Raw genomic sequence first — 14260 nt, forward strand, 5'->3', positions numbered from 1 at the left:
TTATGATTTAGATCTTCTTGCACTTAATGATCATCCACAAAAGAAAGCCACTCTAGAGAACATTAATGTGAAAACCATAAATTGTGCTTACAGGATATTCAACCACACCTTTGTGCCCTTGTGTTCAAATTGTACTGACAAGTATATCATCATATTTGAACATTATTTTGGTAGTTGCTAGAAGCTAGGTTGAACGATCTATCACATCTCTCTAGCAAAACCAAAAAGGGAAGAAACCCATAGGTTTAAAGACTTGAACTTAAATGAAAATTTTTGGCAATCAAATAATACTTACAAAAATTTAAGAAATTGCCAAAGTATCATTCTTTAAACTCTATTTTGGACAAATACGGCACTTGCTAGATAATTATGTACTCGAATTGTTCTAATATATCATTTCTAGCAAAACTAAGGTATTAAATGTCATGTCTAAGAAAACAACTCAAATCCCTTCTTAGACATCTTTTTGTGCCTTAGGTGAACAAACATGTTTATTACTTTGCACCTAGTTGTCCTATCAAAACTCATTCTATTACATGCTTAATGATTTTCATCAAATCTAATAAGAATCATAGATGTGTTAAAAATTAGTGTATTTACAAAGAGCTTTAATTGAATAATCTCATGACTAAGATGAACCATAATATGTATACATATGTTATATGTATTTTGTTCAAGTAGTCATGAAAGTTCATAAATGGAATACATGTGTCCAAGATAGTTTGCCTCATTTGATACATATATATTATAAAATCCTTGGATCTTCCCCTAAGTTCATAAAATGATATATATTATATAGGAAAGTTAAATCATGAATCTAGATTCAATGTATGACTTGATATGAAAATATCATAGAAATCTAGAATCATATTTGGGCATTTACTCACTTGAGTAAAATTAAAATTCACTAAGGTGGTTGTATACATTAGATTGTGATGGGAACGTGTGTCTCCCACACATTTTTGGTTTTCAATGGGCTTATGTACTTTGTGCCTAATGCCTTGTCATTTTACATGTGGTTGTGGATGTAGATGTAATGTTTGGACCATGCACATTATGTGTCATGTCCTTTGTGTCCAAATATGGTAGATTATCCATGAAAACCTTGATGATCATATCTTTCTCATAAGGTATACTCTCACCTTCATGAATCATGGATGTCTCTCTAAGACATGGTATTTTATTGACCATTCTCACTATGTCTTAGTCCTATAGAATTGAACTTAAATTGGTATATACATATTCTATAGTTATCACCCCTTGTTTGATTATATTTACACATATGAGATGTTAAACCTTAATCTTAAAAGTCACTCAATTGGTGCCCTTAGCCTTATTAGATTCTAAGAGGGAGATGGTACATTCACCTTAGTTAAAATATCTAACAAATTGGCCTTGTGCCAACATCTCAAACATGAATAGGTATACATTTATATGTGATCTCCCTAACTAGTTATGAATGTTACATACTTAGGGAAGTAAAGCGTGAATTAGAAAATATGATATCACATTTAGGGGGAGCATGAGCCAAAGATTGAAAATCTTTTGTGCTATGCTTGTTTATCATGATAAGCTAGACTATGACTATCATTTTATCATGATAAACTGACACTTGGAGAGTAAGTGTCATTGTAGCCCAAGGGTTGAGTTTAACTTGGTATCTTTTGGAAAATATATCCAAAAACCTTTGGAGTCTATGCAAGGACATCACTTTGGATTCATGCATTGCATGACTCATTTTCAAAGGGGGAGCTTAGTATGATAAGATTTTGTCCTAAATGGCTTATCATATGATATTAAATGTGTATATCATTATGCATATGATAAGTACACTCATTTGGAGCATTGTTACTCCATATGGATTATGATCGGGCTTGTCTTGTGTTTTCAAGTGTAGTTGAAGATAAGAAGCACATTGCCTAGGTGTTAGTGTCATATCATTTAGGCGTCTTCAGTTATCTTGGATGGTCTAATATGATATCATCTATTCCAAGAATAAGTTTTGGTGGCCAAGTATTCCATTGTTATATCTTTAGCCTATTCTGTCATGCCATGTCTTAAATCTTAGGTTTATCCAAGACCAATGACAAATACTAAGGGGGAAAGCTAATTGTTGCTATCTTTATGTTTATATGGATCATTGTAAGATGCTTACACTATCCATTCAAACATTTTCCCACTAAATATGCTAAAAATTGCATATCATTATTTAAAAAAAAAAATAATAATAAAAGGGGAAGCTTAAATGATCTATCATTTTACACAAAAGCGTTAACTTGCTAATCTGTTATTATATTATGGGTCATAGGGTAGATTAATATTGGATTTATACATATACTATAATATACCCTAAAAATCTGTGCTAAAATTGAAATATCTCTTTGTTTTGCCAACATAGGCTTGATTTGTTTTATGATAATTCATTTCCTATGTTGATTGTCTCTTATCATGCCATATATACTTTGGATTATACTTTGATTTTAATTAGTAACTCATGATAAGAAGTTAGGGGGAGCATCATATTCTCATTGAATATCTTTGATACTTTATCTAATTGTGCTTAAATGCTTAATCATTCCTTTTTGCTAATGCCAAAAGGGGGAGAATTTGTATAATTGATTAGATCCATTATCATATACATTCTTGTATTATAACTTGTTAAATATAACTCATGCATATATTGAGGGGGAGTAGTAATGATTAAATTGTCTATCTAATCCTCATAAGAGGTTCCTCCCACCTATCTAATCAATTTGGTTTGTCATCATCAAAAAGGGGGAGATTGTAAGCCCAAGGGTTCCCCAGGGTTTATTCAATCATCTTGTTTTGATGATTAACAAACGCAAATTGATTAGTCGTTTATGGACTGATCATTTGCCTTGAGTGTTGTGCTTTAGACAGGTCCTACAAAAGTCAAATCATACTAGCACACACCTTGTTGGCCTATGCTTGAAGATGAACCAAACACAATGGCGAAAGAGCTCGGAACATACTTGGACCAATCACACCTTGGAGGTACCAAGGAGAAGCTCATCATCAACCATCTCAAAGCATTGTAAAAACAAAGGAAGATCAATGAAGGCCAAAGCTTGTGGATCAACAACTTGCAAACGAGCTTGAACCAAATTGTGGCATCATCCTTGGAAGGTGTCAAGCAAAGAAGCTCAACCTTGAAGATCCCAAAGCAAGCCATGCACTCAAAGAGAAGATCAAGCAATGGCTACCTCAAGAGTTCATTCAAGAAAGTGGTAAAAATGGTAGATTGTATCACCTATCTCTATTATGTTTTCTCTTATCAAGGCGCATCTTAAAACCCCTAAAAATATATTTTTCAAAGAGACTAACACACCCTTTAAGGACTTAAATGGATAAGTGAATGGCCATGGTGGTGTACCAACATGTTGGGACCCATATGGCATTCAACACAATATTAAACAAAACAGAGTTCCGAAGCAACAACCTGGACCAGCAACTAAAACCTATCAAAACTTATTTAAGACATTTTCAAATATTTTTTTAAAATATTTTTAACAGATAGCTCTCATTTTTCTCATATCCGTAGAGTACATGAACATCAAAATCCGACGAGAAATGAAGGAGATATGAATTTTTCAAATGAGACACTGTTTGCTGGAAATCCAGTCTCGGAGCTCCGAGAATTATTCTCGGAGCTCCGAGAAATGATCCAGGTTCTAAAATTAAAATCTCCGTTTGAATTCTCAAAAGTCCGAGAATTTGCTCGGAACTCCGAGAATAATTCTCGGACCTCCGAGAATAATTCTCGGACCTCCGAGAATTGTTTTTCTTCAAAAAAAATAGCCGTTGTGGTCCAACGGCTAGTTGACTATTTGACCCAGTTTTGACTGTTTTGCCTCCCAAATGGTCACATGGAGTTGGGACACCATATATACCCATCTAATGGGTCTAAAACATAAGATGAACATTGTCCAACTTCAACAAACCCTAGAAAATCATTTGTGAACTACTTTTGGGTTAAATTCTCTCACCAACCAAACTCTTTGTGTCTTGATTTGAGATTGGTTTAGGCTTAAACTTGTTTATTCTTGAGAGCATCCTTGGAGCTTCAACTTGCATTATAGCCTACATAGAGGCAAAGCTTTTATCTTCTTCTTTATTCGATCGGTGGCAAGGGCATCCGTTGTTTTTAATTCCCTTGGGTGAAGCGCTTAGAACTCGGCGGAGAAGGAGAGTCATTGTAAAGGTGGAAGGGCATCCTTATTTAATTTCCTTGGATTGTAAAAGCCTTGGAGCCGGGCGTCGTGGAGGTCTCAATAGTGGAAATCCTCAAGTGCGACCTTGAGAAGAGTGGAGTAGGCCGTTTGCCGAACCACTATAAATCTTTGTGTCACTTGTGTGATTGGTATTTCTCTCACTCCCTCTCACTCTCTTATTTGATTAGTTGTGCATAGAATTGAGTGAGTAGTTAGCATTGATAATCAACCTAAATATCATAACCTTGCTAACTAGGCTATTAAAATTACCTAATTAAGTTTGCTAATCAACAAGTGTTTTGAACTTATATTAATTTGTAATATTGTTTAAGTTCAACTATTTCAAACTTAATTAAACAAGGGATAAGTCTTGGGAGAAATCTTAGCAAAAGTTTTAAAATGGTAAAGGTTTTATAAACATCCTATTCACCCCCCCTCTAGGTTGCCAAACCAAGTCACTACTTAGATTTCAGGCTGCCATGCTGTCACAGTGAATCAAAACTGCAGACACATGTTTATACCACACAAGTATGTCAGATAAATATTTTTTTTAACCAAGTAGCTTATTCAGAAGCAGATGTTAGCGCAATAAGTTCTGATTCCATAGTAGATTGAGCGATTATAATTTGTTTCTTGGATCTCCAAGAGATAGCACCACCACCAATAGTAAATACATAACCTGTGGTAGCTTTGGAATCCTTCCAAGACAGCAGGAAATCTCTGAAAATGAATCTCATTAGTAATTGTACGTTTAAGATATCTCATTACACGTGATATAGCATTCCAATGTTCTATACTAGGACAACTACTATATCTACATAGCAAACAAACAGCATATGCAATATCAAGTCTAGTGCAATCTGTAGCATATCTTAAACTACCAATGATACTAGCATACTCTTTTTTATTCACACTGTCACCATCGTTAGAATACAATCTAATACTTGGATCAAAAGGAGTACAAACAGGTTTACAATCAAAATACTTATACTTTTAAAGTATTTTCTCAATATAATGAGATTGATCAAGTGAAATACCATTTTCAGATCTAGTTATTTTAATTCCCAAGATTACATTTGCCTCACCAATATCTTTCATATCAAAGTTTTGCATAAGCAAGCTTTTGGTTTTATTAACTACTTCTAAGTTAGAACCAAAAATCAAAAGATCATCAACATACAAGCAAATGATAATACAACGTGAATCAAAATACTTATAGTAAATGCATTTATCACTTTCATTTCCTTAAACCCATTTGATATCACAACCTATCAAATTTCTCATGCCATTGTTTAGGTGCTTGTTTAAGACCATAAAGTGATTTCAACAATTTACACACTTTGTCTTCTTGACCAAAGGCAACAAAACCATCAGGTTGATCCATATATATCTCCTATTCTAAACTACCATTTTTACATCCATTTGATGGATAACATGGTTATGGATGGCTGCCACTGCAATTAAGACTCTAATAGATGTGATTCTAGTAACTTGAGAGTAAGTATCAAAGAAATCTATGTTCTCTTTCTATTTAAAGCCTTTGGCCACAAGCCTTGTTTTAAACTTATATTTCATATCAAAGTTTTGCATAAGCAAGCTTTTGGTTTTATTAACTACTTCTAAGTTAGAACCAAAAAATCCAAAGATCATCAACATACAAGCAAATGATAATACAACATGAATCAAAATACTTACAGTAAATGCATTTATCACTTTTATTTTCTTAAACCCATTTGATATCACAACACTATCAAATTTCTCATGCCATTGTTTAGGTGCTTGTTTAAGACCATAAAGTGATTTCAACAATTTACACACTATGTCTTCTTGACCAAAGGAAACAAAACCATCAGGTTGATCCATATATATCTCCTCTTCTAAACTACCATTTAAAAATGCAGTCTTTACATCCATTTGATGGATAACAAGGTTATGGATGGCTGCCACTGCAATTAAGACTCTGATAGATGTAATTCCAGTAACAGGAGAGTAAGTATCAAAGAAATCTATGTTCTCTTTCTATTTAAAGCCTTTGGCCACAAGCCTTGTTTTAAACTTATCTATGGTTCCATCTGGTTTTAGTTTTCTTCTAAGAATCCATTTACAACTAATAGTTTTACATCCTGAACCCCGGCCACCGGCTCAGGCAGAACAAGGTCTTCCAGGATAACATTTGGGTTGGATCCTTTGACTTGATCAAGGCAATCCATGAAACCCAACATATAAGATTCAGTGGACAAGCTAGCAAGCTCGTCCTCTTTCTTCTACACGGCCTCCTTCACGGCCTCCCTCAGCCTTTCCCGAGCCCTCTCCCTCTGCTGATTGAGGGCATCGCTGGCCTTCTCCTTTTGAACGGCCACCTCATTTTTCAGCCTCGTGATCTCTTGGTCCTGCTCCTGAATGGACCTATTGAGCTCGATGACGTCCTGCTTTAGCTTACCGTTCTACTCCTCTGACTTGGTGATCGCAGCGGAGAAGCCACAGCTCTTCGCGCGTAGGTCACTATAGTAGCATCCGATCTGCGGATTAAGTGAGGTATAAGCAAAATAAATAAATAAATATACCTGATAGATCGAGGAGAACATGGCCTCATCGGCCTTGTCCGGAGACTCGTGCAGGACCTTGAGCTTGCCTTGCTTCAACAAGCCCTTGGTGAATATCTCCATGGCTCCCCGGCTGTCACCCAGGCCGGTGTCATTTTTCTGAACATCCCAGTTGGGACGAAAAACATTGTCCACAAGCCTTGCGGCGGGGATTGGACGCTAAGGACCACGTCCGATTGCCTCGAGGATCCAGCTCCCCGTCCGTAGATGCCAACAATCTTTACTGAAGGCTTGCTCCCTCTGGGCGGCGCGTCCTGCTGTAGACACCCCCATTTTGCTCTGTTTTAGTCAACGAAGAAGTTAGTGTGTCGCTGTCAGTATCAGTGTTTTCCGTTCCCGTGTCCGTCCATTATGCTTTCTCGATCTTTTCAATCATTTCCGTCATGTTTCGCATTTTTCCGCTAAGTGTTGAGAGGGGTTATTCGCATGAATCCAAGCAAGAGAGAATTTGGACCCACTGGGTGGCCACGCATTGAGCATTTCGATTAGATTTGGATCAAGCAAGTGTGAACTGCGTTGTTTTCATAACGGGCATAGCGCATTTCGGCCAATAGACATTGCAGCCCGGTTTGGATTATCTGATGGAAAAGGTTTAAGAAGGCGCGGCCAATTTGCCTTGTGGTCCATTAATAGGAAGTTCTCGATTATTATAAGGAAATGAGTTAGGGGGCGCTACCAATCCACATCTATTTCGACATTCGCATGGCTCGGATCAGCCCATGGGATGGTCTTGATCACCCAACGAAATGGGCATACAGGTACCTTTCAAAATATATATATATATATATATATATATATATATATATATATATATATATATATATATATCTGTTAGGCCCGAAATTGGTTAACAGATATGACAGTGACGTAAGAGCCGAGCTGGGGGGCTCGAGTGAGGTGAAATGGAGGGTAGAGTCCTGATTAACTGTGTCCTGCACAGAAGCAAACGAGGTCAGAATGGCCGACCCGGAGTATACTCCGGACAGATCCTTTGACACTCAAGTCAGTAAGAGCCGGAGTGAAGGGGTGGTTTTTAGAGTGGTGGGTAAGAATTCAATACCCTGATTTATGAGCTTTGGAAGCCTTTTTATAAGGAAAGTTTGGGGTAGGTGGGGAGTTAATGCCCCAAAGCAGGTGTCGACCAGCTATAGGTTCAAGTTCACCTACTCCGAGGGAATTACAAAACTACCCCTGCTGACGTGGGTTCTGCAGTGGGCCCTCCTCTAGCCACGTGTTGGAAGCTAACAGGCTGCTGCGTTTTTGCACCCCATCAGTTGCCCTCCAGTTCTCCAAGTTATTATGGTGACTTGGGGAAATGTGGTAGAGTACATTTCTGATTGGAAGTGGTCGAGGCTTGGCCTGTGGCAGTCCCGAATCTGAAGCAGTCCGGAATCTGGAGCAGTCCGGAAATTGGAGCAGTCCGGATTCTGGGGGCAGTCCGGATTTTGAAATAGTCCAGAAATGGAGGCAGTCCGGAATCTGGGGCAGTCCGGAAATTGGAGCAGTCCGGATTCTGGGGGCAGTCCGGATTTTGGAGCAGTCTGGAAATGGAGGCAGTCCGGATTTTGGAGCAGTCCGAAAATGGAGGCAGTCCAGAATTTGGGTCAGTCCGGATTTTTGTCAGTCCGGCTTAAGCCGGACTGCTTTTTGTCGTTTAGCGAGACGCGTCATATCCAGTCCGGCTTGGGCCGAACTGTTTTTTGTCGTTTAGCCACCCAGTCCGGCTTGGGCCGGACTGCTTTTTGTCGTTTTGCGGAACGCGTCATATCCAGTCCGGCTAGGCCGGACTGCTTTTTGTCGTTTTGCGACCCAGTCCGGCTTGGGCCGGACTGCTTTTTGTCGCTTTGCGGAACGCGTCATATCCAGTCCGGCTTGGGCCAGACTGCTTTTTGTCGTTTTGCGACCCAGTCCGGCCTGCTTTTTGTCGCTTTGCGGAACGCGTCATATCCAGTCCGGCTTGGGCCGGACTGCTTTTTGTCGTTTTGCGACCCAGTCCAACTTGGGCCGGACTGCTTTTTGTCGCTTTGCGGAACGCGTCATATCCAGTCCGGCTTGGGCCGGACTGCTTTTTGTCGTTTTGCGACCCAGTCCGGCGCTTTTTCAGTCCAGCTTGAGCCGGACTGCCTTTCTCCGCACGAGCACTTGTATGACTCCCCTTGGTTTTTAGAGGTACGCGCGTATTTTCGCTTACGCCCTTGTCTCGAAGTTTCTGCCCGCCATTAATAAAAGACATGCGGCACCACTCGGGCGTCCTCGAAACGTGTGCCCTTCATTTAATGTACACCGCCTCTGAGAAATCTATAAAGAGTGGGTTTTACCTTCTCATTTTCACTTTTTACTTCTCCTCCTTCTCCTTCTCTTTTTCTCTCTGTCGGTTCGGCGAAGCCCAGTTCGGATCGTGTAGTTTTTGTGAACGGCGGTGGATTCAGGAGCATTCAGTGTGATCCGGTAATTTTTCTTGAGCGCGTCTCATTCATTTCTTTTCCTGATTTCATGTCTAGTAGCTCTAGTTCTGAGTCCGGTTCGGGGGAGTCGTCTTCTAGTAGTTCAGGGTCTAGATCGTTGATTAGGACCGAGGATAGGCCTACCTGGTCACCGGCCCCGAAAATGGTGAGTGTGACTGTTATAGGTAGTGATGAGGAGGTGGAGGACGAGGCAATATTGGACTTGAACAACGCTCTGCTTCTGACGGATAGCTATGTCCCACAAGGGGGGAGTGTTGGTAGTGACGCCGGCGAGGCATCTACAACGTTTCACCCGGGCCGGGCCATTGAGGTCGTGGCACGGGCCCGGATGGATGCCAATCCTAAATACAACATACAGGCTCTCAATGAGGAGAACTACCTGGACGAGTCCGCCATGGCAGTGATTAGGGATAAGTACTGCATCCCATCCCGGTTTGGACTGAGGGAGGCGATGGAGGGAGATAGAGCCTGTAATGAAAGCTCCGACATTTGCATATATGACGAGTCACTGAGGGCCGGACTCAGATTTCCTCTGCACCCCTTCTTCGCCTCGGTGCTTCAGCATTATGGGCTGGCCCCGGCCCAGGTGGCGCCGAACTCATGGAGGCTGCTGACGGGGTTTGTATACCTCATTCAGGGCCGGCTTCAGAGGAACTTGTCAGTACCGTTGTTCCGCGCGTGTGCACAATTGAAGAAGCACAAGGGTGGGGGTTGGATTTACATTAGCCAGCGTCCGGAGATAAAAATGATCACTGGCATTCCCTCCTCCATACACCTGTGGAGGAACAGGTTCTTTTATGTCAAGGACGCGGAGTCCAGCGAGCCTTGGCCGGTCCCTTTGAAATGGGAAACCCCGGATACAGTCGCGATGAGTCGCAAGCCGTTCCTTGAGGGTGAAGATGCGAGAGCCCTCGCTCTACTTCGGGAGGTGTTGGACCGGGAGGGGCCTACTGATTGTTCAGACTTCCAAGGGGAAGAGGTTTTGGTTGGGTTGGGCCTTAGTACTGCGACCCGGGCACGTACGTAGATAGCCTCCTTTAAAATTTGTCTTTCCTTTTTTCTTGTCTCTGACTGGTTTTGTTTTCGTCTACCTTTCAGAGATGCAGCAGCAGTCGTTAGTCGATAAGATGAGGAAGGGGGCCTTTGGGACGGTCCGTCAGGGCCAGAAAAGGAAGGCCCCAGAGACGGCGAGTCCGGCTCCAACCCAGGACGCGCCGCCCCCGCCTAAGGCCAAGAGTTCGGTGAAATTGGTGAGTTCATCCGGCCGGGGCGCAGGGTCTTCGAGGACTGTGGCGACATCTGCTAGCATCCTCCCGCCTCCGGCGAGGTCCGGAGATAACGTTTTTCGGCCAAATTGGGCCGTCCAAAAGACTGATACCGGCCTTGGAGAGAGCCGGTTGCTGTAGAGATTCAAAGTAAATGTATTCTTGACAAAGACAAGCAACAGGTTCTCCACGAGCCGCCAGCTATGGCCGAAGAGGCCGTATTTTCTTCTCTTTATCAGGTAAGATGGCTAACGAGTACGCTCACTTTTTGTTCGCCTTCTACTTCGTTTACCTGTGTTAACACTTGCTCATCTGTATTTTATAGATCGGAGTGTACTTCAATGATCTTCGGGGGAAGAGTAAGAAATTTTTTGATGCTATAACCAAGTCTGAGGAGGAGAATGGGAAGCTGAAAAAGGATGCGAAGGAGCTGAAGAAGTCCGTCGAAAAATCTGCCGACGAGATCAAGCGGCTGAGAGAGGATTTTGCCGCTCAGCTGGCCGTGCAGAAGGAGGAAGCGACGGAAGCCCTCAACGCTCAGAGGGAGAGAGCCCTATCGAGGCAGGCGACTGCCATTCAGGAAAAGGAGGACGAACTCCTTCTTCTATCCAGTGAGGCCTACAAGATAGGGTTTTTTTACTGCCTTGGGCAGGTCAAGGATTCCAATCCGGGCGTTGACCTGTCGAGGATGGTTATACCTGACCCACCGACGCTTACTGGCGAGGAGCCGGCCGTAGCTTACGCACTCTTGCCCCCGGGGGCAGATTCAGCACGGGATGGGGGCAATGAGGGGCCTTGAGTTCTCTTTCTCCCCTTTTTTGGCGATTTCTTGATTCCTTTTTGTAACGGCCCCTTGGAGGCCCAACTCCCTCTTTTTTTTAACAGCCCGTTGAGGCGTCTCTTTTGTAATGGTCCTCTGAGGCCCCAACATATGAATGGAAAGCAAACTTTTATTGTTTACCTCTTCTATGCTTGTCCGTCTCTAGTTTATACTGCTTGGCCGTATGCTGCGTAGCTATCGCTCTGGGTAGGCGTCATGGACTTAGGGTGGTCCTGACGTGCTATGTTTTTCAGGAGCTTGGGTCTTTGCGTCCGGGCTGGTTCCGGACCAGGAGTGGACTCCCGGTCTTTGCGGAGACGAGCCGTCGCGAACCAAACGTCGAGTACCCTAGTTTTAGTGAACTGGGTTTTGAAGGAGCTTTGGTTTTTGCATCCGGGCTGGTTCCGGACCAGGAGTGAGCTCCCGGTCTTTCCGGAGACGAGCCGTGGCGAACCAAACGTCGAGTACCCTAGTTTTAGTGAACTGGGTTTCGAAGGAGCTTTGGTTTTTGCATCCGGGCTGGTTCCGGACTAGGAGTGAGCTCCCGGTCTTTGCGGAGACGAGCCGTGGCGAACCAAACATCGAGTACCCTAGTTTTAGTGAACTGGGTTTCGAAGGAGCTTCGGTTTTTGCATCCGGGCTGGTTCCGGACCAGGAGTGGACTCCCGGTCTTTGCGGAGACGAGCCGTGGCGAACCAAACGTCGAGTACCCTAGTTTTAGTGAACTGGGTTTTGAAGGAGCTTTGGTTTTTGCATCCAGGCTGGTTCCAGACCAGGAGTGGGCTCCCAGTCTTTGCGGAGACGAGCCGTGGTGAACCAAACGTCGAGTACCCTAGTTTTAGTGAACTGGGTTTTCCAATTTGACGGACACGAAGGCATTTGTAAAAAAAAAAAAGTTCTTTCATTCACATTCAGGAGATATTTACAAAGTTTTTTTTTTTGTTGTGTGTGCCGGCTACTTCGCTACTGATGGTATTTGCGAAGGTTCTTTGAGTTCCAGGCATGTGGTAGTAGTTGTTCCTCGAGTGTTTCCAGTCTATAACTTCCCGGGTGAATCACCTCTTTTACTCGGTAAGGCCCCTCCCAGGTTGGGGAAAGCTTTCCGGCCTTCTTGGGTAGGGAGATAGCAGCTTTCCTTAAGACCAGATCTCTAACTCGAAACTCTCTAGGGCGTATCTTCGAGTCATGATAGCGAGATACTTTCTGCTTGTAGGCGGCGACTCTTATTCGGGATTCTTCTCTGGCCTCCTCCAATAAGTCAAGATTCACGCGGAGCCCGTCACCGTTGAGCTGTTCGTTGAAGTTGGAAATTCTAGCGGACGGGGTGCCTACATCGACAGGTATTACCGCCTCTGCTCTGAAGGACAGGTTGAATGGAGACTCACCCGTTGGTGTGCGCGGGGTGGTGCGATAAGCCCATAGGACATGATAGAGCTCATCTGCCCATCGACCAACTTTTTCGTCCAGTCTTTTCTTGATCCCTTGCAGTAGGATTCGGTTTGTGACTTCTGTCTGCCCGTTGGTCTGCGGGTGTGCTACGGAGGTGAACCTCTGCTCAATTTTCAGGTCGGAGCAGAACTTCCAAAAGTTTCGGCAGTCGAACTGTTTGCCGTTATCTGTTATCAAGGCGCGAGGAATCCTGAATCTGCAGACCACTGATTTCCCGAAGAAGTTCTGTACATTCTGCTCGGTGATATGGGCTAGAGGTTCGGCCTCCACCCATTTGGTAAAATAATCAATGGCCACTACTACGAAGGTGCGCCTTCCGGAGGCCGGTGGAAAGGGGCCCAAGATATCCATCCCCCAAATCGCGAAGGGTAGCAGGCTGATAATTGGAGCCATGGATACAGCAGGCTGATAGATGGTGGGGGAGAACTTTTGGCATCTCTCGCACCTCCTGACCAGGGTCAGGGCATCTTGTCTCAGGGTCGGCCAGTACAGACCTCTCAGCAAAACTTTGATCGCCAGGGCCTTGCCCCCCAGGTGCTCTCCGCAAATACCTTCGTGTGTTTCTTGCAGGGCATACGCGGCGTCGGTGGGCCGGAGGCACTTTAAGTATGGGAGGGTGTAGGATCTTTTGAACAGGCTCTCGCCATCGAGTGAAAACCGGGCTGCCCTTTGGATCACCTTGCGGGCTTCCTTCTTCGCCTCGGGTAGTTTCCCACTACGCACGTAGTCGACGATTTCGTCCATCCAGCAGGACTCGTGCTCTACCTCCATGATTTCAGCGGCCTTTCTCTCGATACTGGATCTCTGTCGGAACTCCATACATATATTCCCGAGAGTCGTGTATCCGGATGCGGCTAGCTTAGATAGTACGTCTGCTTTTGTGTTCTCTGCTCTGGGGATTCTGACGACCTCGAAACTTTTGAACTTGGTGGATAACTGTTGGACCAGGGACAGGTACTTGATCATACGCTCGTCGCGGGCTTCGTACGTTCCCTGAATCTGATTTGTAACCAACTGGGAATCACAGTAGGCTTTCAGCCTTTGGGCCTTGACTTGAACGGCGAGATTCATCCCGGCGAGGAGGGCTTCGTATTCTGCCTCATTATTAGATGCGCGGAATCTGAACCTTAGGGCATAATATGCGGTGAAGCTGTTTGGTTCGGTGAGAATCAGACCGGCGCCACAGCCACCCCTGTTCGAAGACCCGTCCACGTACACTTCTCAGAGGGGCTCGGCGGCTGATGGATCCTGTTCTACTGGCGTGGGGACGATTTCTACCTCAGCCTCATCCGCCGCTCGCTCCTCATGAGTTACCGAATTTTTCGTGACTGGGGTTTGAACAATTTCAAATTCGGCAGCCTGTCGGGGGATGGAGCATTCAGCTACGAAGTCTGCCAATACCTGAGCCTTGATTGCGGGCCTGGGC

The 14260-nt window shown here is 43.8% G+C and overlaps 1 protein-coding gene across 1 annotated transcript; it reads right to left on the bottom strand.

Moving 5' to 3' along the window:
• Nucleotides 1–12348: 12348 nt before the first annotated feature.
• LOC143883034 (uncharacterized) lies at nt 12349–13905 on the bottom strand. Its single transcript, XM_077386400.1, has 2 exons — nt 13386–13905; nt 12349–13001 (listed from the first exon to the last, which is right to left on the bottom strand). Exons 1-2 carry the CDS (start codon nt 13903–13905, stop codon nt 12349–12351), a joined length of 1173 nt encoding a protein of 390 aa, XP_077242515.1.
• Between the last annotated feature and the right edge of the window lie 355 nt (nt 13906–14260).

This window comes from Tasmannia lanceolata, unplaced genomic scaffold, assembly GCF_043159265.1.
Source record: "Tasmannia lanceolata isolate RefF3 unplaced genomic scaffold, GAP_Taslan_0.1 ptg000008l, whole genome shotgun sequence".
Lineage (NCBI taxonomy): Eukaryota > Viridiplantae > Streptophyta > Magnoliopsida > Canellales > Winteraceae > Tasmannia > Tasmannia lanceolata.

What these genes read in the sequence shown, in the direction of transcription:
- LOC143883034 (XM_077386400.1), bottom strand. Translation starts at nt 13,905, where the DNA reads ATGAATCTCGCCGTTCAAGTCAAGGCCCAAAGGCTGAAAGCCTACTGT. An exon ending in CCTGCAAGAAACACACGAAG is followed by an intron (nt 13,002 to 13,385) that starts GTATTTGCGGAG and finishes CCTTGATAACAG; the next exon opens with ATAACGGCAAACAGTTCGAC.